The sequence below is a fragment of the Ranitomeya imitator genome, chromosome 3, assembly GCF_032444005.1.
Source record: "Ranitomeya imitator isolate aRanImi1 chromosome 3, aRanImi1.pri, whole genome shotgun sequence".
NCBI classification, from domain to species: domain Eukaryota; kingdom Metazoa; phylum Chordata; class Amphibia; order Anura; family Dendrobatidae; genus Ranitomeya; species Ranitomeya imitator.
Window position 1 is genome coordinate 37,254,726 of NC_091284.1, and position 25,002 is coordinate 37,279,727.

The following is a 25,002-nucleotide window of genomic DNA, read 5'->3' on the forward strand; positions in this document are numbered from 1 at the left end:
ATACACGACTCAAACCAAAGATGTGGCCATTTTTTTAATCCTTTTATTGGACACTCGGTCCGAAAAAAAAAATAAAAGACAAGAATGGCACCATGGATCCAAAAAACACACAGGTAGAACATGTGCCTGAAAAATGGACGTCTGTATGAAGAGCACAACAGCTGTGATTGACGGCCGCATTCTCTAATGAGCGGCCGGGATCAAAGCAAACGTACTGCCTCATTCAGGGGTAGGCAATTATTGGCCTCCTACGAGACTTGTGGGGGCCAAATACATGAGTGTCCCCCCGGCCTCACCTTATCATTATCCAGCAGCGTCTGGCAGATGATCTCCTCGCAGATATTGGCGGACGGAGCCAGGCAGTGCAGCCTGTAGAACAGCTCCACGCAGGTGATGTGATGTTCTCTGGTCTCCATGTTCAGCTGGTTCCACAGCACATGAGCCACCCTCTGGGGTACAACAGAGGCCAGACCGGCTCTTTAACATCTATTTTAGGTCATATATTCACTTTGTGCATTTTGATACATTTTTCTTTATTGTTATGAAAAGATAAAAGCACCTTTGCAAATAGTTTGGGTTAAAAACCCGCTACCGTTTTATGTCCGCAGCTCCACAATGTATCGCCATAGTCACCACCAAACGGAAAGACATGTTTTTTTTGGGGGATAAACGAATGATTAGTTGCAAATAAAAGACTTTCACTGAATCTTAAGACTTACAGGGTAAAAGTCTGTCTTCTCTGCTATAAGTTTGAGGACTCCCGGAGGGACGGGTGGAACGGTGACCATCTGCAACTTTCCAAACACCTCGCTGTAGCCGGCCATTTTTGAGCGCTTTATTCGGTCTTCCATGACCAGCGAGAGGGACTGCGAGTGATTCACGACTTCCAAAAGGGTGGAAATGGCAACGTTCTGAATGTAGCAATCCTTCACGCAGCAGCAGACCGTCATTAGGGACTTGAACCACAGCGGGAACCCGGCATCACCAGACCCTGGTAGTACAAATGCAAGTGTCACCAAATCTCCTAAATAATAGGGTCAGGGCTGGTAATAAGCACACGTCTAGTACCAAATTCAGATTCATGTCGTTTTCTTCTCGGTTCACATCCAAAGAGAAAGAAAAGAAGATCTGAATATTGCCTATCAGTTCTCTGCAGTCATGTGACCTGCACAACTAAACTCCCTTAGTCCACTGTCCTGTAGAATCCACTGTCCTGTAGAATCCGGCAGAATGATACATTTAGTTTCTGGAAACAGTAAACCAGGGTTTAGCTGGGTTACAAGAAAAGGAAATCTTTTGATGTCTCAAGGTAGCAGTGACCACAGCGATTTCCAACTCTATATGTAAAATTAAACTGGGAAATGTTGTAAATATGTCAGGAAGAAGTGGAGTGTTCCTTTAAGCCAAAAGGTAAATTTTTATTTTTTTTGCTTTCATATTATGTTTTTTTTTCCCCTCCCCTTCATATAAGAGCCATAACTTTTTTTTAAAATTTTTATGACAAATTTATAATTTTTAAAAAAATTTTTTTTAACAGGACGAACTGTGGTTTTGAATGACACCATTAAGTTCGTCAATAAATGTAATTAAAAAAAAGTGGAGAAAAACAATTCCAAGTGAAAAAAAAAATGGAACAGCACACTTTTCAGACAAGTGGGTGCAACGGCTTTCCGCCAAAAAAATCTGTATGCTTGTCAACTTTATAGGAAGGAAAAATGTGAAGCAGCACTATAAAGGCTTGATAAAGGCTCAGTGTGAGCCGAAACGTCGTCACGCCATGTGGGCCTAATAAAGTCCACCTTATTCTTTAAGAAATCTTTGAAGTTCTGCTTCACATTTTTCCTTTATATGTATGTACACACTGAAATGCCACTGTCAGATTGATAGCAGCAATTAAGTGATTAAAGAGCAGAGATCAGAGCTCGCTCTGATCGCTGCTGATGGAGGCAGGTGCCGGCTGTATAACACTACAGGCACCTGCACCACAAGGCAATAGTAGGAGGAATGAAATATGTCACGTGACAGGGAATTCTGACTGCTGTCCTCTTACCGGGCACTTGGACCAGGGATGAGTATATCTGTTCCATCTCTTCTTCTGACAGATAGACCGGGAAGGTGGCGCAATCCAGCAGGAAGTGACAGGCGGCAGCAAAGGCCTCCCGGCAGTCTTCAGACATCTGGCCCATGTTCTGGATGTAGCGGTCAATGTCCCACTCCTCGTCTGACCCTTTATTACCTCTCTTACTGGGGCCGTGGGATGGAGAATGCTCCACCTTATCGCTCTTCAGTTTCGATACCGGAAGCCGCGGAGTGAAGAAATCCGTCAGCATCTGCTTGAACTGCGGCGCGGTGATCGGCTTGGGTTCCCAGTGCCCCTTCCTCTTCACGGATTCCTCTTTATTGTGGGAGCTGATCCCGTTGCTCAGTTGTAAGCCGAACAGATGTCTGCTGGCAAAGTTGGCCACCAGGTCCTGTATGCAGTGCAGGGTCTTCTGGACGCTGCCTCCCTTCTTCCAGACGTCATCCTTTTCTGGGCACACTTTGGGCATACGGAGATATCCGGACAGCTCCGGGGATGAGGCGCTCAGGCCAATTCCGCTGTCTTCGGATTTTAAGGGAGGGAATATCGGATCTTCTCCCACCTCCACCTCGGTTTCATCGCTGCTTTTATGTTTCAGTGACTCTTTGGATGGACTCTGTCAACAAAAAAAAAAAAGAGTATAGATGCACATGATCGGCTGCAGTGGTCACATGTATTACATTATTGTGCTGGGAGATCAGAGGAGCGGTTCCTGGAGGACTATAGGCAGGCAAAAAAAACAAAAAGGCACAGATCACGTGCAATTGATTTTAATGCACAGTGGCCCATTATAATAAGTAAGAGTGACTCCATTAGAACAGATTACTTACACTGTCCGGGCTCACGGGGTCCATGTCCAGGTACGCCGGAGGCATCTGCACCTTACTGAGGACCTTGAAACACGTCTTCAGCGCCTGGGTCAGCTCCGGCAGGCTGAGCGCGTCCATGTTCTCCGATAGAGACTGAGCCATGTAGCTGAGCATCTGCGGTAGGTACTGAGTCTGGACTTCAGAGTAGAGTTCCTGATCGTTAAAAATTAAATTCATCACCGTACAGGAATAAAACATCTAAGATTAAATATATCACATGAACTCTGGAGTCCAAAACTGAGGTTTGTTGCTACCGTTGTGTTTAGTGGACTGCAAGGGGAGTGGGTTTTGAAAATCGTATCCAGTATATCCATGTATAATATATAATTTACCCACAAAACTTGAAATAAACTTTAAAGGGGAACTGACAGTTGCAGTAAAAATATATATTATTTCGCCTGTTGTAAAAGCCGCTGTTCTCCTGAATCCGGCGAGGTTTTTCTTTTATTCCTGCTCCTCTCCGTTCCGGAGATATGGCCTCTTCTTCCCTGTATGTAAATCAAGTCTTGTCTGTTAAGTGGGCGTGGTCCTCAACTCCTCTCTGTGGGAGTCTTCATCATGACCCCGCCCACAGTGCTAGAAAGACCAGATTTATGTACAGTGAAGAGGAGGCCGTATCTCAGGAACGGAGAGGCGCAGGAACAAAAGAGAAACAGCGCCGGATTCAGGAGAACAGCAGCATTTACAACCGGTAAAAAAAGACATTATCTGCAAGTGACAGGTCCCCTTTAAATCGTCTGACTCTTACCAGAGGAATGACATCAAGAAGGAAGACCAGGAGAGTGCAGATCTCAGACACACTGGGAGCTCGTCCCACGTACTTAGGGTTACTGGTATCCCCAAGTTTTCTGTGATAAAAGAGTTAAAAAATGTTAAAGCATTCTCCATTTTATACAAAGATCTTGCTTTCAACAGCGGCCTAGGACAATAATGACATTGGTATGGGTGGAACTACAGACACACACCTGAAGCTTTGCTCAAAGCACACAGTCATGTAATCCCACAGGAAGTCCGAGCTCAGCGAGGTGATGAGGAGGTTCACTGTTTTCACGATTTCTGAGGCAGTTTTATTTTCTTTAATTGCACTGGAATACAGATAACATCGGGGGACATGTATCAAAAATAGTGCACAGGAAAATGGAGCAGTTGCATCTTTCATTTTTTTCTGATTAAATGTGATGACATGTAATAGACGCACTGGCAGTAATTGACTCCTCATAATGTAAAAAATAGTTTTCCCAGACTCCATTAAATTGAGTTGAGTTCATGAAACTGCCCCATATAGAGGTGCAGCTCTGCTGGAAAAGTATGGCTTTTAAAAATTGGGAAACCAATGCTTGGTATGTGCAGTCAGTGACCCATACAGAATAATGTGTGTGGTTCTGGCACATACAGTTACAGACTGTCAGTAGTTACCATCATACTGATAGAAAGTAGAAAACAAAGATATCAGATATATTATACTCCTGCAGAATGTAGTGCCTGACCCCGACGCGCGTTTCGGCGAATATGTTCCAGATATCCATTCTATATATCCCGGTGCAAGTGCACACTCGCGTAACCAGCATGGCTGGCCTTCTCCTCTGGTGTATCTATCTGGCTGACACTCCGGTCATATGTCCCGGATCGTGCCCATGGTGGTTCACGTTCACGTGACTGTTTGGGCAGCGACCTGGGTCCTGTGACCGGACCGTCACCCTTAACTCGCCTGAGGGATGACTCCACCCGTTTTGTCACTGCAACGTGCACCTAATCTCACTGTGGGTTCACCTTATAGACATTCAAGGTCTAATATCATTGGTTAAGAGAATGCTAGGAGGGATTTCTACCTTCAGGTGGGCCCTTTTATAATTATTATGAGCTCTATCTAAACTATCCTCATCTGGCTAATATCACTCATTTTTAGATTTTTTATTTGCTATGATGTGATTGGATATGATACGATATAAAGAGGTGGCCCTGTAGGTGTGATGCCACCCCCAGAAGGAGGCTATTCAGGGAAACGCGCGTCGGGGTCTGGCACTACACTGTGTAAGAGGCAATTATCAATATATCTGATATCTTTGGGTCTTCTACTTTCTACCAGTATGATGGTAACTACTGACAGTCTAACTGTATATGCCAGAACCACACACATTATTCTGCATGGGTCACTTGACTACACATAACTTATTGACATGTATAGATCCTGGTAACACAGATCAGTTCTGTTGCTCTCCGTGTCCTGAGGCCATGTAAATACATTTATGTCCATTTTTTAGCCCCCACCTGTTTTCTTAAATTGTATAAAGTGTGTGTCATTTTGTAATAAAGATTTGGTCCCATGTAAATACTTTTGTCTCTAGTAAACTTCCGCTAACAATTCTGTGTATTCTTGTCTGCTCTCTTCTGTTTCAGAGGTCTGTCAGTGACTAATGTCACTGTTGCCTTTTAGTGGTGACTATGGATGCTTTGGTAACATGCAAAATAAAAAAAAATAAAAAACAACTGCCCTATATTACTTTTGTAATAGCATATATACACACACATAATATAAAATAAAGGAAAATAAAAAAAAAATTAAACAAAAAAAATTTGAAAAAACAAACAAAAACCAAACTATACAGAACATCTCAAAATGGCTAAAAACATGTCAAAAAAGCAAACTGTATGAAAACTTTATTTTAAAACAGTATGCAACACCAAAAGTCGGTTGTCCAAAAAACAACAAACAAAAACAATAATTATTCCAGGTATTTTATCCAGCTTTGGTTTTAGCGGCTCAATTTCTAGTTCTCAACAAAAAGATAGCTGAGTGATTTACTCATTTCGATAGCTAAGCCAGCCCCCTTCTTTTACGGCTGGTTCATATATGGAGGGGGGCTGGCTTAGCTCTCTGGTGCTGGACACAGAAATGTTCTATATTAATAAGTTAAATATTTATAAGTTTATTTATGAATACTTTTTAGTTAACTTTGGAGATAAACCAAGAAGAATGATGAGGAGCTGGATACATAAAGGACCATATTAGCAGCCGCGGGTCACCGCTGCGGCCGCACATAATACACAGACAGCGTGATTTTGGCGATTCTCTAGGTGGCCAGTAATACCTTATGAGCTGGCTGCCAGTCTGGGCGTAGCTCAGCTTTATGTCTGTCCCCAGGGCATCTCTGCAGTAGGCATAGAAAGCTCGGATCACTTCCAGGAATAAATCTCCCACCAGCGGAGGACCTGCGGGGATACAACATATCGCCTCATCACACATAATGCACCAGCGGTCCTGAGAAGGAAGGGGCCTGGGGGGTGAGTATAGCTTTGCCGCGCCCACCAATCACCTGACTGAAGAGCCGCGAAGCACAGAAGGTGGCACAGTGCCGTACGGTGTGTAGTGGCCGTGAGTGGTACTACAAGTGCAGTACCATTCACGGCCACTATAAGAATTACGGCGCTGTTCCACATCAATTCATTCAATCATCTGCTGGAGGATAAGATATCAAATTTGATATCAATATTAAAGTTCTATGGTGGATGATTATCGAAGAGTCAGACAAAGGGAAAAAAAAAGATGAAATAATGGAGGCCGGCCATAACATCTATGTGAGCACAGCTTGTTTCCGTATTTGCACATACAGAGTTTTGCGCCTTCTTTTCTATCATGGGGGGGTAAATAGTGACATCGTTCCCACAGGAGTACTTTTATTTCACGGCCACTCACATTACCTATCTCTGGCTTGTCCAGAAGGCTGATGAGGATCCGGAAAGGCTTCAGATAGACTTGCAGGCCTTGTTCGGAGTCGGAATACAGGAGATTCTGGTGTAAAATCTGCATTAGGGCCTGAAGAAAGACAAAAAGAGACATTAATATTATACAGCATGTTAGGGCACGGCTCATTCCTCCTGTACGTGATTATTTCTGCTATATTTTATCGATACAAGCACCATTAATCTCTCTATAGAAACAATATTGAAAGCGTTATCATATCGCAGTGCTGTTCCATATTTCTCCACCAGGGGGAGCCCTAAACAAGAAAATAAATGGCCAAAAAAATAAATGGAATGTGGATTATAAAATATTGGAATTTTATGGTTTTCTGAACTCCGGGGTGTCAGGAAAAATGAAAATCATTTTACTTATTTTCATCTAAAAATTTAAAGGTGTTTTCTCATCATCTTCGGTGGTTAAAAATTGCCCAGCCACAAGCTGTAATTCGCAGGGGAACCTGCAACCGATCACTTTTGCTACAGCTCCCCCGCAGGAGACATAAGGCATTACATGGTTCCTACTGAAATGAATGTAGTAATTGATGCAGTGCACCCTTAGGAATAAAAGATCCCCAACGCTTTTATTTTCTCCAGTCTGGCTCCTGACCAGGGGACCCCTCTAATACTCAGAGGTCTCGCCTGTAAAAAGAATGAAGGTACCCTTACAATCGTAGGTGTGGTAAGCGGCACTCCCTGCTCCATGGTCTGTGTCGCACCTACCTTGACTAATAAATCTTTGGAGTATTTCGCAAAAAAGCAGGAGCCGTATTCTTCTTCCCCTGATTTGGCTTTCAGCTCCGGAGCCACAATGCTGCCTTTTATATCAGACCCTGAAAAGGAAAACAATAAAAAGTTCAAAAAGGGATATTCCGATCTCCAAGATCTTATCCCAATATGTGGTTGGTGTATTAATAATAATATTAGCAAATAACTCCAATTACAAATGTGGTATAGTTCTTCTGATTCGCTATGACGCTTAACCCACGTGAATTGCAGTAACTATGGTTACAACCAATCATATAGTGACACTTAATGGTCGTAACTACGGATACCTAAGCTACTGCAATGCCCTGCACATGAAGTGACATAGCGAATCAGAAGAACTATACTACATTTCTAATTGGAGATATTTACTAATATTATTAAACCTACTACATACTGGGAGATGATCTTATAGATGGGATGGTTTTGTTCACAACAGAAGCGCTGATTATGGAGTCACCGGCTCCTCTATCACTCCTCAACCCTTGGAAGCAGTCATCCACTGAGCATTTGGAGGAGCGCCCCTCTTGTCCATTGGCGGTATCTGGTACTGCAGTATTTAGGGAAAGGGAAATTCACAGAAAAACTGGCACAGGCCATGAACAAAATTGGCGCTGTGGACAAATCCTTTGAGCCCCTAATTAGTTGCTCTGTGATCTATATTTTCTATGTCTGTGCAGGGAAGAAGCGCCGGATTACAGGACGTTCTGGAATATCAGGTACCGTTAGTTAAAAAAACAACAACCATACTTTCATACTTCACTATCAAGTATCATGTACTGTGATGTATCATGTACAGCAGAGGTCGGGAAGGGGTTAAGAGGGTAAGGGACTGCAATGTTTGCATTTAGGGTGGGGGCAATAAAGTTCCAAGGTTGACAAGTTAATTAGAAGAGTAAACTAGACTGCTGTACTCTATACCAGCACACTGAGACTATCGCTCACAATATGCTTTCCTCCCCCTCCCCGGGTCCATCGCAGAGTCTCTGTCCCTGCTCCGAGTCTCTGTAATTGTCCGCTTTGCTGACACAGTTGACGGCACGGGCTGAGCTCCCGGATTGGCTGCAGCGCTGTGGATGCTGTGCCTGTGCTGCAGACAATTACACACATCGGGAGCAGCGGCCGAGATTCGGAAGGCCTTACTCCCCCTCCCCGGGTCCATCACTGGGTCTCTGTCGCTGCTCCGAGTCTCTGTTATTGTCCGCTTTGCTGACACAGCTGACGGCACGGGCTGAGCTCCCGGATTGGCTGCAGCGCTGTGGATGCGGTGTCTGCGCTGCAGACAATTACACACATCGGGAGCAGCAGCCGAGATTCGGAAGGCTTTACTCCCCCTCCCCGGGTCCATCACTGGGTCTCTGTCCCTGCTCCGAGTCTCTGCTATTGTCCGCTTTGCTGACACAGTTGACGGCACGGGCTGAGCTCCCGGATTGGCTGCAGCGCTGTGGATGCGGTGTCTGCGCTGCAGACAATTACACACATCGGGAGCAGCGGCCGAGATTTGGAAGGCTTTCCTCTCCCTCCCCGGGTCCATCACTGAGTCTCTGTCCCTGCTCCGAGTCTCTGTTATTGTCCGCTTTGCTGACACAGTTGACGGCACGGGCTGAGCTCCCGGATTGGCTGCAGCGCTGTGGATGCGGTGTCTGCGCTGCAGACAATTATACACATCAGGAGCAGCGGCCGAGATTCGGAAGGCTTTCCTCTCCCTCCCCGGGTCCATCACTGAGTCTCTGTCCCTGCTCCGAGTCTCTGTTATTGTCCGCTTTGCTGACACAGTTGACGGCACGGGCTGAGCTCCCGGATTGGCTGCAGCGCTGTGGATGTGGTGTCTGCGCTGCAGACAATTACACACATCGGGAGCAGAAGTCGAGATTCCCAAAAGTAAAGAACAATTTTTTTTTTCTTTTTGTAAAATTGGAAAAACCTTTTAAGATAAGATATGCATTACAGCTGCAGTGCAACCGCTAATTCCTACGGTGGGTTAGAAAAACATGGCTGCTTTCTTACAGCGCCCCCTCTATTTACAGGCTGTGTGCGGTACTGCAGCTCAGCCAGTGCTATCATTTATACTATGACTTTTGGCATCAGAGTCCATAACCGGAGGGGCAACCAAAAGAAAGGAAAAATATGTGATACAGAATAAGGGATGCAACTGACCTGCACCTCCATGGCCCAGAGGGACCGAAACAGAGAACACAAAATAAGACAAAAATCATTTCTGTCCACGATCAGTCAGACACAAAGGTATAAAAAAAAATGTACAACAAACACTACAAGGAGGAAGGAGCCGCGCAGGGAGGGATTATACAGAAAAACCGTGCGGCCAGAATCCACCGTAGTCCGGACAATGGGCGCAATGGTGAACGCTCCACACAACCCCAAGAATCGTGACGGCCGCCGCACCGGCCAAACTAGGAACAGCCCCCCTGCAGTCATCAGCCGGCTGTGCACCCTCCGCCTCATGTTTCGCTCACGCTTCTCCATTTTGTATTATTTTGGGGATATTTTGGTTTCAGTAAATCTGAGCCAAGCAGATGTTGTAACCTACCGAGTAACCAGGCATATAACCGTCTGTTGAGCGACATGTCTCGTCTCAGCACAGTCTGGATGGCGCAGGAGAGGATGTGAATGACGTCTGTCCGAAGCAGCGACATGGGGCAATCCCCAGAATCCTGCGCAGAAAAGTCACAAAAGCCTCACACTGACCACAAAGTACAAAAGATGTGTTTCTTTCATATATAGACTTGTCATTCTTGTATACTCCAGAGCTGCACTCACTATTCTGCTGGTGCAGTCACTGTATACATACATTACTGATCCTGAGTTACATCCTGTATTATACTCCAGAGCTGCACTCACTATTCTGCTGGTGCAGTCACTGTGCACATACATTACATTACTGATCCTGAGTTACATCCTGCATTATACCCCAGAGCTGCACTCACTATTCTGCTGGTGCAGTCACTGTGTACATACATTACATTACTGATCCTTAGTTACATCCTGTATTATACTCCAGAGCTGCACTCACTATTCTGCTGGTGCAGTCACTGTGTACATACATTACATTACTGATCCTGAGTTACATCCTGTATTATACTCCAGAGCTGCACTCACTATTCTGCTGGTGCTGTCACTGTGTACATACATTACATTACTGATCCTGTGTTACATCCTGTATTATACCCCAGAGCTGCACTCACTATTCTGCTGGTGCAGTCACTGTGTACATACATTACATTACTGATCCTGAGTTACATCCTGTATTATACTCCAGAGCTGCACCCACTATTCTGCTGGTGCAGTCACTGTGTACATACATTACTGATCCTGAGTTACATCCTGTATTATACTCCAGAGCTGCACTCACTATTCTGCTGGTGCAGTCACTGTGTACATACATTACATTACTGATCCTGAGTTACATCCTATATTATACTCCAGAGCTGCACCCACTATTCTGCTGGTGCAGTCACTGTGTACATACATTACATTACTGATCCTTAGTTACATCCTGTATTATACTCCAGAGATGCACTCACTATTCTGCTGGTGCAGTCACTGTGCACATACATTACATTACTGATCCTGAGTTACATCCTGCATTATACCCCAGAGCTGCACTCACTATTCTGCTGGTGCAGTCACTGTGTACATACATTACATTACTGATCCTGAGTTACATCCTGTATTATACCCAGAGCTGCACTCACTATTCTGCTGGTGCAGTCACTGTGTACATACATTACATTACTGATCCTGAGTTACATCCTGTATTATACTCCAGAGCTGCACTCACTATTCTGCTGGTGCAGTCACTGTGTACATACATTACATTACTGATCCTGTGTTACATCCTGTATTATACTCCAGAGCTGCACTCACTATTCTGCTGGTGGAGTCACTGTGTACATACATTACATTACTGATCCTGAGTTACATCCTGTATTGTACTCCAGAGCTGCACTCACTATTCTGCTGATGCAGTCACTGTGTACATACATTACATTACTGATCCTGAGTTACATCCTGTATTATACTCCAGAGCTGAACTCACTATTCTGCTGGTGCAGTCACTGTGTACATACATTACATTACTGATCCTGAGTTACATCGTGTATTATACTCCAGAGCTGCACTCACTATTCTGCTGGTGTAGTCACTGTGTACATACATTACATTACTGATCCTGAGTTACATCCTGTATTATACTCCAGAGCTGCACTCACTATTCTGCTGGTGCAGTCACTGTGTACATACATTACTGATCCTGAGTTACATCCTGTATTATACCCCAGAGCTGCACTCACTATTCTGCTGGTGCAGTCACTGTGTACAGACATTACTGATCCTGAGCTACATCCTGTATTATACTCCAGAGCTGCACTCACTATTCTGCTGGTGCAGTCACTGTGTACATACATTACATTACTGATCCTGAGTTACATCCTGTATTATACCCCAGAGCTGCACTCACTATTCTGCTGGTGCAGTCACTGTGTACATACATTACATTACTGATCCTGAGTTACATCCTGTATTATACCCCAGAGCTGCACTCACTATTCTGCTGGTGCAGTCACTGTGTACATACATTACTGATCCTGAGTTACATCCTGTATTATACCCCAGAGCTGCACTCACTATTCTGCTGGTGCAGTCACTGTGCACATACATTACATTACTGATCCTGAGTTACATCCTGCATTATACCCCAGAGCTGCACTCACTATTCTGCTGGTGCAGTCACTGTGCACATACATTACATTACTGATCCTGAGTTACCTCCTGCATTATACCCCAGAGCTGCACTCACTATTCTGCTGGTGCAGTCACTGTGTACATACATTACATTACTGATCCTGAGTTACATCCTGCATTATACCCCAGAGCTGCACTCACTATTCTGCTGGTGCAGTCACTGTGTACATACATTACATTACTGATCCTGAGCTACCTCCTGCATTATACTCCAGAGCTGCACTCACTATTCTGCTGGTGCAGACACTGTGTACATACATTACATTACTGATCCTGAGTTACATCCTGCATTATACCCCAGAGCTGCACTCACTATTCTGCTGGTGCAGTCACTGTGTACATACATTACATTACTGATCCTGAGTTACATCCTGTATTATACCCCAGAGCTGCACTCACTATTCTGCTGGTGCAGTCACTGTGTACATACATTACATTACTGATCCTGAGTTACATCCTGTATTATACCCCAGAGCTGCACTCACTATTCTGCTGGTGCAGTCACTGTGTACATACATTACATTACTGATCCTGAGTTACATCCTGTATTATTCCCCAGAGCTGCACTCACTATTCTGCTGGTGCAGTCACTGTGTACATACATTACATTACTGATCCTGAGTTACATCCTGCATTATACCCCAGAGCTGCACTCACTATTCTGCTGGTGCAGTCACTGTGTACATACATTACATTACTGATCCTGAGCTACCTCCTGCATTATACTCCAGAGCTGCATCTACATTGGACACATCTACTACTTTACCAGGTACATTAATTCTTACCAAAAAGGGGAAGAAGAAAAGCAGCATTTCCAGTGTGTTCCTCTGAACGAGAACATTTGAGTCCATTACCGAGACACAGAGAGATTTTATCTGCGGAGAAAAGAGAAACGTGATCCTGTTGGAGTAAACTGATGTCAGCAAAAACACTAGAAATGAATGATCGGTTCCCGATTTACCCACGAGCTGTCGTGTTACATCCGGGCTGAAGAGAATGAGATTGGAAAACATTTCTTCCACAAACAGCGCCACCCCTGTCCACAGGATGTGTGTGGTATTGCAGCTCAGTTTTATTCAGCTGCAGAAAAGCTGATCAGCAATACCGGACCCTATCGGCAGACAGGTGCGGCGTTGTGTGCTGCTATGTATTCCTAATCCTGGACAACTACTTAAAAGGGTAAGACCCCATGGACCGGCTGTCCACACCCTGCCCCCGCGGTGACCAATGGCTGCATGATACTGTGGCAAAAAAATCTTTAACAATCATACATGTATTAGAGATGGAGTTCTGGTAGCAAACGGGTCTTCGGATCATAACTAGGTAGACCTGAGACTCCAATGTCCGGGAAAGCTGTCTGACAACCAGCAAAGTAGCTGAGAAACAGCGCCACTTTGTCTATAGGCTGTGACCGGTATTGCAGTTTGGTCCCATTTACTCACATACTGTATACAGCCCATATACAAGAGTCGAGCCGTTTTCTCTAATCCTGGCCATCAGAGGAGTGGTCTCATTAGAGGCCATTTCTTTCACAGTGTGTCCCCCAGTGCCCCCCATGTCTGGCTCCCGCCACCCCCAGCGTAATCAGCCGGAAGATGCCGACAAGCAGGTTTTTTTTCGCCTGCAGTCACGACATGGACTGTCTAAAAGGGGCTTTTCAGTTTTGGAAAATCTCTGTCCCGCCCATGCTGTGATTTATTTAAAACAGAAAAAAAGTACCTTACTCATCCTCCCCTGGTCTAGCGCCTACCGGTGCCTGCTACATTAACAGCGCTGCAGCCGATCCTCAAGCTCCGCTCTAGTTGACAACACAAGCTGTTCAGAGCCGCTGAGCTCATTGACTGACTGCAGCGCTGTGGATGTGAAGGCAATAGCAGAGTCGCTGGACCTGGGGAGTGTGAGTAAGGCACAGTATTTACAGAAATCGTTTCAATGAGAGAACCCTTTTATCTGCATGAAGCCTGGGTGTACCCGCAGTGGTTATGGCACATTTTAGGAAATGATTCTTATAGATTTGTGGTCTCCAACTAGCGGAGACTACAACTCTCATCATGGCCTTGCTGATAAAATACTCACAGCCAACTGCTTGTCGTTCCCGAGCATGGCGCTCTGCGCTTTAGCGGAGACGTCCCTGTTGATGTGACTGACGACAAACAGAGAAGCGGGGAGTCGGACGGAGCTGCTGACCAGGACGCTGCCCCATAGGGAGCTGTAGAAGACCTCCTGCCCGATCACCACGGACAGCTTCTGAAGCAAAGCGTCCGTCCTGGGGAAAAACAAAGGGACGACATTCAGATCTAAGTATTTCCTTTGTAACAGACAACGGAAAAAAAAACTATGGTCATACACTCACACAATACTTTTTTCTATCTTTTTTTTTTATCACGACAACACATAGCTCTGCATGAGAGCTGTATACACAAAACGATAGAAAAAAAAATGTGTGTGTTTTTCGTTGTACCTGTCGTAGATCTCAGATCCTTCTTCCAGGCCCGGCAGTAATCCAGTGATGAACGCCTGGAGACTGGGCAGCAGCGACCTCTGGAGAGGTAGGAAGTACGTTTCGTACAGACCTAGGAGCAGCGGCTTCACGGACATCGCTGCATGTGACAACAGCGGGAACAGACCTGAACTGTACACAGAAAAATATATATACATCATATATGGTATAAAGGGATCCAGAGACCCCCATTTACCCGATGGAGGGCAACAAATGGAAGAAGCATTTAAACAGCTGCCATTGAGCTCAGTACTAAAATCTGCATACAAAGAGCTCCCCCTAGTGGTGGCTGCGGGTAATCTGAATCTTAACGATTAAGGAACACAAACTTCACAGAGAATGTTACAAAAATAACCAAAGCAATTTCTCCCTCAATATCCTTTTTTTTACTAAAATTGAAAAATATAACAAGAAAATGTCTGTGCGTCTCAGAGGCTGAACTACATGTCCTCTCACTCCCCACGTCAATGTCCTGTGCGTGGCAGTAAGACAAGTGGCTGCAGCACATGCCTCCCCCCTCCGCCCTATGTGCAGTAAGACAAAAGCTGATTAAGCCCCCGCTAATTGGGTTTACATCAGCCAGGAGATGAAGGAGGAAGAGAGCCGCAGATTAACCCATGAGTTCTCCACTTTCAGGGTAATGCAGGAAATGATGCAGACTAACAAAAAGGACAACTATTTTCTTGTATAATTGACATATTCATTCCAGGGTTTAATGTTCCTTTAAGTCTATAGCTCTGTAAAGAGAAGCCGAGGACTTGATGCTTAGAAAATAAAGGGGTTGTGCAAGCTATCACCTATACACAGGATGGGTACGGATCGTTGGGAGTCCGACCGATGTGACCTACACCGATCAGCAGATTGGGGCTCTATTTACTACCTGGCGCTGAACACGGCTTTTATCGGCAGCCCCATAGAGAATGGATGCAGCGGAACGGCACTGACACGTCATTCTAACGGAATAAAAGTGCCCTGCCGACCATAAAACTCTACATTCTGCCGATAAGAGCGGATCCAAGCGGGCGGACCCCAACCAAACAGTAGTTTATCACATTTAGTGCGGGTAGGTAATAACCTGTTTTGGAGGAAAAAAAAAAATAAAAATTTGTTCCAGCTCCAAATAGTAAAATCCAAATTCCAAACTTTATTTAGCCAATGTAAAAACAACGGTGGACCTGTTTTCCCTGCTTACCCATTTAAGTCTTAAGGTCCCCATGCTCATTAGACTAATGTCGATATTGACAGGTTTGAACAACTGCCTAACATGTATGGGGACGCTGCTCGAATGATGATCGGGCGACATGTGCATCAAAGGGGCAGCATGAAAACAAAGGTGCTGCACAGAGGGCAGCATGAAAACAAAGGTGCTGCACAGAGGGCAGCATGAAAACAAAGGTGCTGCACAGAGGGAGGTATAGAAAAAGGTGCTGCATAGAGGGCAGCATAGAAAAAGGTGCTGCATAGAGGGCAGCATAGAAAAAGGTGCTGCACAGAGGGCATGAAAACAAAGGTGCTGCACAGAGGGCAGCATAGAAAAAGGTGCTGCACAGGATTGCAGCAGGAAAACAAAGGTGCTGCACAGAGGGTAGCATGAAGACAAAGGTGCTGCACAGGGGGCAGCTTAGAAAAAGGTGCTGCACAGAGGGTAGCATGAAAACAAAGATGCTGCACAGAGGGTAGCATGAAAACAAAGATGCTGCACAGAGGGCATGAAAACAAAAATGCTGCACAGAAGACAGCATTAAAACAAAGGTGCTGCAAAGAGGGCATGAAAACAAAGATGCTGCACAGAAGACAGCATTAAAACAAAGGTGCTGCACAGAGGGCATGAAAACAAAGATGCTGCACAGAAGACAGCATTAAAACAAAGGTGCTGCACAGAGGGCATTAAAACAAAGGTGCTGCACAGAGGGCATGAAAACAAAGGTGCTGCACAGGGGGCAGATTGAAAACAAAGGTGCTGCACAGAGGGCATGAAAACGAAGGTGCTGCACAGAGGGCAGCATGAAAACAAAGGTGCTGCACAGAGGGCAGCATGAAAACAAAGGTGCTGCACAGAGGGAAGCATGAAAACAAAGGTACTGCACAGAAGACAGCATTAAAACAAAAGTGCTGCACAGATTTAAGCAAGATAATGAACGTTAAATAGGGTTACTTCTGAGCAGTGGTGGCATGACACATACAGGTATAGTCTATTTTGTAGAAGCTCTGAAAATCAGTTTTATTCAAAAACGTTATAGTTTTATCAAAGGGAAAAAAAATAGGTTACCTGTATAAGAAAAGGTCTCTGGACAGCCATTTTGTTCCAATGATCTTAAATATGATTTCATAAGTTTCGAGAGCTTTTAAATGAACCCCACTTGGCAGAGCTGGGTGTAGGCATTGTGCCAGTCTCTTACTAATGATCAGTCTCCTTGGTAATAAGCAGTACTTGAGATTACTCTGCAGAGCCTGGAATAAATAAGAATGAAAATAATGTTAGTGATACGACACGGACCAGATGTCCTCAGCCAAGGGCTGGTTATATAGAGAGCTGGTAACAAATAAGAAAAACCAAATATTCACATACCGTCCCTACTGCCCGGCTGTTCATCTTTTCAATTCCAGGATTGTTGGCCTGTCACCGCTGCAGCCAATCACTGGCTGCCGCAGTGACTGTTTTCTAGATTCAGGTAGATTTGTTTTTTTTTTAAATTTCTTAAATAAGTACTCCTTCTTACAATCAGCATATTATACAGCACTGTGTACTTACAATTGCTCATTTCGTCTTTCTACCAGCCATTTCTTCTCTTTCCCATTAGGTCTATGACACCACGTGGTTAATAACTGACTAGCTGAATCCTTGTAAGCTCTATGTAGAAACAGGAGGTCAATTTTCCCTGTATGACTCATGAGTCACTGCAAAAGTAGTCAAAGGCAGGAAAGAAGAGGGAGCAGCTGGGTCAGGAGCTGGAGAGGGGAATGATAAATGCAGGGACAAGAGACTTCCTGTTTCCACGTAGAGAAGGGAAAAGAGAAGAACTAATTGGGTACAACCGCAAAATGAGCAATTGTAAGTACACAGTGCTATGTAATATGCTGACTGCAATATATAAAGAGGATGAAAACTGATGGGAGGAGGAGGGCTTCTTTAATTGAAAGGGGTTTTCCCACTAAATGTACGATCCCAGAACAAGGAACCAAAAGTTTCATGTGTGAATGAAGCGGTAATGCGCATGCATGAGCATTGCTTCATTCACTTCTATTGGCCTTACGGAAAGGTTGTTGCGCATGCGCACTACCCCTCCGTTCCCATAAGAGGACTTTGAGATATTTGTTTCTGGGTTCGATTTGGATAACCGATTTTTCAAGGCTCAAGAAATTTAGGGAGTTCTTTGGTGAAAACGAGTTATCCAACTTACTGATCGGTGGGTGTCCATCCACTGTCCCCAACAGCAATCGTCAGAACGTGGCACTTTTATCTCCAGTAAAGATGGAGTGGCAGCGACTAAGCTTGACCTCGGCGGCATTAATTCCCTATGGGACTGCAGAGAGCCGTGATCGACTTTTTTCGGTGGCCCCATGGGGAATGAATGGAGCAGCGATCGGGTTTAGCTTAGCTTTAATTTGAGGGCAGTCACATCCTAATTTGAGTAAGGATTTAGGAATTACAGCTCTATAATATATCTGTATATGATATTTGTATTTTGATGTAACCCCTTTCTCATGTACTGCACCATGGAATTAATGGTGCTATATAAATAAATAATAATAATAATAATTATTATTATTAATTATTATATGTAGCCTCGACCAATCAGAGACGCGGGATGTCTACGTTCTTTATGACATCATCGTCGCTGTGCCGGTCGCTGATTGGTCGAGGCCGCCAGGCCTCGACCAATCAGAGACGCGGGATTTCCTGGACAGACAGACAGACAGACAGAAGGAAAAACCCTCAATTAAGCAGGTAGAAAGTTGCAGATTCCTGGTGTGGCATTTTAATTTGGAAGATGTTGCTGCGAACCCTAAACATGTGGTCAAAGGAGCTCTCAATGGAAAAGAAAAAGAACATCAGTAAAGGGATGGTCTGGGACTTAGATTTTTGACACATAGAAAAAAAAGGCAGAGGCAACTACCTGCCTGTTGTACCAAGAGCTGGCAAGAAGTGGTCACTGTCCCCTCCTGCTGGTGGTTCAGCTGCTCCCTGTCAACAGAGCAGCTCTTCTTTTTCCAGGCTGCTCTGTCGACGAGGCGTGACTGCTAAAGTCATGCTGATTGACAGCCAGATCCCGCAGTTAGGCTGGACTGCCAATGTCATGCTGCCTGTCAACAGAAGAGGAAGGAAAAGAAAAGTGACATCAGGAGAAGCAGCTGAATTGCCAGCAGGAGCGGTCTGTGACACCTCTGCCGGGTAAGAATGATGCTGAGCACAATAAGCTGGTAGGTACTGTAGCAACTAAGTGCCTGTTAGTGCTTAGGCACATTTTTTTTTTTTTTTTTACAAAGTCCTGGATATATCCTTTAAGATGAGAAAAAAAAGAAAACCACAACAGAGATAGCAGAAAAGTTAGGAGTCGCCAGATCAACAGTATCTAAGTCTACCACAAAGAGAAGACTTCATGAGAGCAAATACAGAGGGATCACCACAAGGTGCAAACCATTAATTAGCTTGAAAAATAAAAAGGCCAAATCAGACTTTGCCAAAAAACATCTAAGGAAGCCGCCCAGGTCTGGAAAAGCAAAACGAAGATCAACCTGTTCCAGAATGAAGAGAAAAGTCTGGAGAAGACTTGGAACGGCTCATGATCCTCAGTACGCCACATCCTCTGTGACACATGGCGGAGGCGGTGTGATGGCGTGCCCCGGGGCGTACATGGCTTTCAATGGCCACTGGACCACCAGTATTTATTGATGATGTGAGTAAAGACTGAAACAGCCAGATGAATATTGTGTGTACAGGGCGAGACTTTGCTCAGATTCAGCCAAATGCAGTAGGGTTGACTGGATGAAGCTTCACAGGACAGATGGACAATAATCCAAAATATCCTGTGAAAGCAAAGTAGTGGAATATTCTGCAATGGCCGAGTCATCCCCAGATCTCAGCCCCATCGAGGAACATTTCACAGGCTTAAAGGGAACCTGTCACCCCGAAAATCGCGGGTGAGGTAAGCCCACCGGCATCAGGGGCTTATCTGCAGCATTCTGTAATGCTGTAGATAAGCCCCCGATGTTACCTGAAAGAGGAGAAAAAGACGTTATATTATACTCACCCAGGGGCGGTCCCGCTGCTGGTCCTGTCGGATGGGTGTCTCTGGTCCGCTGCGGCGCCTCCCATCTTCATTCCAAGACGTCCTCTTCTGATCTTCAGCCACGGCTCCGGCGCAGGCGTACTTTGCTCTGCCCTGTTGAGGGCAGAGCAAAAGTACTGCAGTGCGCAGGTGCTGGGAAAGGTCGGAGAGGCCCGGCGCCTGCGCACTGCAGTACTTTGCTCTGCCCTCAACAGGGCAGAGAAAGTACGCCTGCGCCGGAGCCGTGGCTGAAGACCAGAAGAGGACGTCTTGGAATGAAGATGAGAGGCGCCGCAGCGGACCAGAGACACCCGTTTGACCAGACCAGCAGCTGGACCGCCCCTGGGTGAGTATAATCTAACGTCTTTTTCTCCTCTTTCAGGATACATCGGGGGCTTATCTACAGCATTACAGAATGCTGTAGATAAGCCCCTGATGCCGGTGGGCTTACCTCACCTGGGATTTTCGGGGTGACAGGTTCCCTTTAAGGCTGGGTTCACATTGTGTTATGGCAGTTCGTTAACGCTGCCATAACCCCTATTATTGGGCGCATCGCGAACGCATGCCATAATGGGCATGCACTAGCGATGTGCCGTCATTCTGTGATGGACCCTTGCCTTGCGCAGGCGTGTACTACGGAGGACTAAGAATGAACTTCAATCCAATATTGCGGCCAGCATGCAGCCAGCGGGTAAGGAAAGGGTGAATCAAACACCCGAAAACTCCGCCCATATGACCGAAAACCGGTCCCGCCAAATTCAGGTGACAGGTTCCCTTTAAGTATGGGCATGAGTTTTCATAACTTTGCTTAAATATTGAACAAAACAGATTCTTTTTGCACACAAAAACCGCTCGAAAAGCAAAGTTTACACTATGTTACACACCATGTTTATGCTGAAGCTAACACAACCCTTACAACAACAAAAAAAAAAAACAGAAAAAAAAAAACAGCTAGGTGTGAAGACTTAATAAATAGTAATTACCGTATATTCTTATTAAATACGTAATAATAAAATAACATTATCATCTAAAAGACCCAGGAAGTCCTGCTGAAAAATATCATGAATGAGGAGATTGACAGGAAGGTAAAGAGGGGGCGAGCGCTACGGGACAATCCTGGACAATGGCGTGGAGCAGGGTGCAGCTTATTAATACGAGCTCCACCACATGACTGAACGCCGACGTGTCAGTGCAATGTAAACAAGTCACACAGAATACACGGCACATGACCGCCAGCACCGACACATTCCGCTCTACTCGTCCCACAGGGAAGGTGTCTCACTTATACAATCTTCTGCACAGAAAATACAAATGGAGCTGTTGCCCATAGCAACCAATCAGGTCACTCCTTTCATTTGGAAACTTGCACCAGAGAGATGACAGCGAGAATCTGATTGGTTGCTAGGGGTAACTGCTTGAGGCCTAGTGCGATTTTCTGTATAAATGGCTCTTCTACTTCCAAAAACTATAACTTCTTATTGAATTGTATCAGGGCTTGTGGTTTTAGCGGTACCATTTTGGGTTCCATACAAATTTCTGATCCGCTGTTATTCTTGTTTGGGGGAGTCAAAGTGAGCAAAAAATAGAGATTCTGCCATTTTAATTTTTGTTTTTTTCTTGATTTCAGTATTCAGTGTACTGGATAAATATTGTAATTTTTTTTTTTTAGTTCGTACAGTTCCGCATACGGCAATACAAAATGTTTTTGTTTTTTTTATTTAATTTACGTTCCAGGAAAATTTTAGCTGATTTGAACTATTTTTTTTTTTTTTGTTATTAGCACTCTCGAACCTGCGATCGCTTGTGCTGACGATCTGGCCAATTACTTCAAAGAAAAAATTGACCACATTCGACAGGAAATCATCTCCCAATCTCTTCATACCATGCACTGTCTCCCTCCCCCACTGCATCTAGTTCACTCTCTGACTTTGAAGCAGTTACAGAAGAAGTAAGCAGGCTCCTTGCATCTTCTCGCCCGACCACTTGCACCAGTGACCCCATTCCGTCACATCTCCTCCAGTCCCTTTCCCCGGCTGTCACCTCTCACCTAACAAAAATATTCAACCTTTCCCTCACTTCCGGTATTTTTCCCTCCTCATTTAAGCATGCCATCATACATCCATTACTTAAAAAACCATCCCTCGATCAAAACTGTGCCGCTAATTATAGACCTGTCTCTAGTCTTCCCTTCATCTCTAAACTCCTCGAGCGCCTGGTCCACTCCCGTCTTACCCGCTATCTCTCAGATAACTCTCTTCTCGACCCTCTTCAATCTGGCTTCCGCTCTTTACACTCTACTGAAACTGCCCTCATTAAAGTCTCTAATGACCTACTAACAGCTAAATCTAATGGTCACTACTCCATGCTAATTCTCTTGGATCTCTCTGCAGCATTCGATACTGTGGATCATCAGCTCCTCCTCACTATGCTCCGCTCTATCGGCCTCAAGGACACCGTTCTCTCCTGGTTCTCCTACTATATCTCTGACCGATCCTTCCCTGTATGTTTTGCTGGTTCCTCCTCCTCTCATCTTCCCCTTACTGTTGGGGTTCCTCAAGGATCAGTCCTAGGCCCCCTCCTCTTCTCGTTGTATACTGCCCCTATTGGACAAACAATCAGTAGATTTTGTTTCCAGTACCATCTCTATGCTGACGACACCCAATTATACACTTCTTCTCCTGATCTTACGCCTGCCTTATTAGAAAACACCAGTGATTGTCTCACCGCTGTCTCTAACATCATGTCCTCCCTCTATCTGAAACTAAACCTGTCAAAAACTGAACTCCTCGTGTTCTCTCCCTCTACTAACCTACCTTTGCCTGACATTGCCATCTCCGTGTGCGGTTCCACCATTACTCCAAAGCAACATGCCCGCTGCCTTGGGGTCATCCTTGATTCTGACCTTTCATTCACCCCCTACATCCGATCACTGGCTCGCTCTTCTTACCTGCATCTCAAAAACATTTCTAGAATTCGCCCTTTTCTTACTTTCGACTCTGCAAAAACTCTGACTGTTTCACTTATTCATTCTCGTCTGGACTATTGTAACTCTCTACTAATCGGCCTCCCTCTTACCAAACTTTCCCCGCTCCAATCTGTCCTGAATGCTGCTGCCAGGATCATATTCCTCACCAACCGTTACACCGATGCCTCTACCTTGTGCCAGTCATTACACTGGCTACCCATCCACTCCAGAATCCAGTACAAAACTACTACCCTCATCCACAAAGCACTCCATGGTTCTGCACCACCCTACATCTCCTCCCTGGTATCAGTCTACCACCCTACCCGTGCCCTCCGCTCCGCTAATGACCTCAGGTTAGCATCCTCAATAATAAGAACCTCCCATTCCCGTCTCCAAGACTTTACACGTGCTGCGCCAATTCTTTGGAATGCACTACCTAGGTTAATACGATTAATCCCCAATCCCCACAGTTTTAAGCGTACCCTAAAAACTCATTTGTTCAGACTGGCCTACCGCCTCAATGCATTAACCTAACGATCCCTGTGTGGCCTATTTAAAAAAAAAAAAAAAAAACAGGTTCCTCGCATTATGTTCTCATTCACTTTATGCAGTTAATAGCCCTCTGTGTCTGTACTGCTACATACTTAGGCAGTTAACTGGTTCATGCAGCTTTACATGAACCTGAGCCTTACACTATGGCTGGTCCGAATAACTATAGCAATTGTTACCATCCACCTCTCGTGTCTCCCCTTTTCCTCATAGTTTGTAAGCTTGCGAGCAGGGCCCTCATTCCTCCTGGTATCTGTCTTGAACTGTATTTCTGTTATGCTGTAATGTCTATTGTCTGTACAAGTCCCCTCTATAATTTGTAAAGCGCTGCGGAATATGTTGGCGCTATATAAATAAAAATTATTATTATTATTATTATTGTACAAAACACTACATTATTGCAGGATATATCAAAATTACCAATATCCTAGGAAGCCCAGCCACAGCCTTAGCTTCATAAGTCAGCAAAGATGGCGGGCACAGGTGCCTTGAGGTGGCCAGGACAGTGACTTAGGCTACGTTCACATTTGCGTTGTGCGGGGCTGCGTCGGCGACGCAACGCACAACGCAAACAAGAACGCATGCAAAACGCATAGTTTTGCGACGCATGCGTCCTTTTTTTGCCGGATTTTGGACGCAAAAAAAATGCATCTTGCTGCGTCCTCTGCGCCCTAATGCTTGCGGCAAAAAAGATGCATGCATCGCAAAACGCATGCAAACGCATGTCCATGCGCCCCCATGTTAAATATAGGGGCGCATGGCGCATGCGTCGCCGCGGCTGCGCCCGACGCAGCCCGGCAGAACGCAAATGTGAACGTAGCCTTACGCACCCTATTTCCAACCTCCTAAAAGCCGTCGCTACAAATGACAGCGGTATCTAAGGGGTTAAACTGCTGCAATCGGTGCAAGTTCTGCTCGCAGCCGTTAGACCTGGTGGCCGGCTTAGGCTACTTTCACACATCAGGTTTTTGTTTTCAGGCTAAATCCGACTAATGTTTAAAAAAAGAATCCGACTTAAATTGCGAAAAACGGATGCACCGGATCCGTGAGTGAGTGAGTGAGTGAGTGAGTGAGTGAGTGAGTGAGTGAGAGAGAGAGAGAGAGAGAGAGAGAGAGAGAGAGAGAGAGAGAGAGAGAGAGAGAGAGAGATCGAGATCTGCCCGACTTGTATGGAAAATGCATTGGAAACCTGATCCGGGCACCGTATTCGTGGTTTCACACATCCTTTTGATGTGTTTTTGGCCGATTCCGTCAATGTGCGTTTTTTCCGCCGGACAAAAAAACGTTGCAGTGGACGTTTTCTCTGTCCGCCGGAAACGACTATTTGGACGGATCCGGAAAAAAACGGATGAAACGTCTGGCCATCAGGCACAATCCGGCGCTAATACAACTCTATGGGAAAAAAACGGATCCGTTTTTTTCACAAATTGCCGGATTGTGCCTGAAACAAAAAACCTGATGTGTGAAAGTAGCCTTACAACACCGTCGGAATTGGCGCTATTTGG

The 25,002-nt window shown here is 45.1% G+C and overlaps 1 protein-coding gene across 2 annotated transcripts in view; it reads right to left on the minus strand.

The window, feature by feature from the left end:
• The window catches only part of DOP1B (DOP1 leucine zipper like protein B), a 124,134-nt gene that overhangs the window by 35,328 nt on the left and 63,804 nt on the right, over window positions 1–25,002 (minus strand). For both annotated transcript variants that reach the window (XM_069760768.1, XM_069760767.1), the window contains exons 3-16: window positions 16,983–17,164; window positions 14,675–14,845; window positions 14,290–14,479; window positions 12,999–13,088; window positions 10,001–10,124; window positions 7,411–7,520; window positions 6,649–6,763; window positions 6,039–6,159; window positions 3,915–4,034; window positions 3,698–3,797; window positions 2,911–3,102; window positions 2,051–2,696; window positions 720–991; window positions 297–449 (exon numbers count right to left, since the gene is read on the minus strand). In XM_069760768.1, the coding sequence (XP_069616869.1) occupies window positions 297–449; window positions 720–991; window positions 2,051–2,696; window positions 2,911–3,102; window positions 3,698–3,797; window positions 3,915–4,034; window positions 6,039–6,159; window positions 6,649–6,763; window positions 7,411–7,520; window positions 10,001–10,124; window positions 12,999–13,088; window positions 14,290–14,479; window positions 14,675–14,845; window positions 16,983–17,164 (2,586 nt within the window). The remainder of the gene's footprint in view (window positions 1–296; window positions 450–719; window positions 992–2,050; window positions 2,697–2,910; window positions 3,103–3,697; window positions 3,798–3,914; window positions 4,035–6,038; window positions 6,160–6,648; window positions 6,764–7,410; window positions 7,521–10,000; window positions 10,125–12,998; window positions 13,089–14,289; window positions 14,480–14,674; window positions 14,846–16,982; window positions 17,165–25,002) is intronic.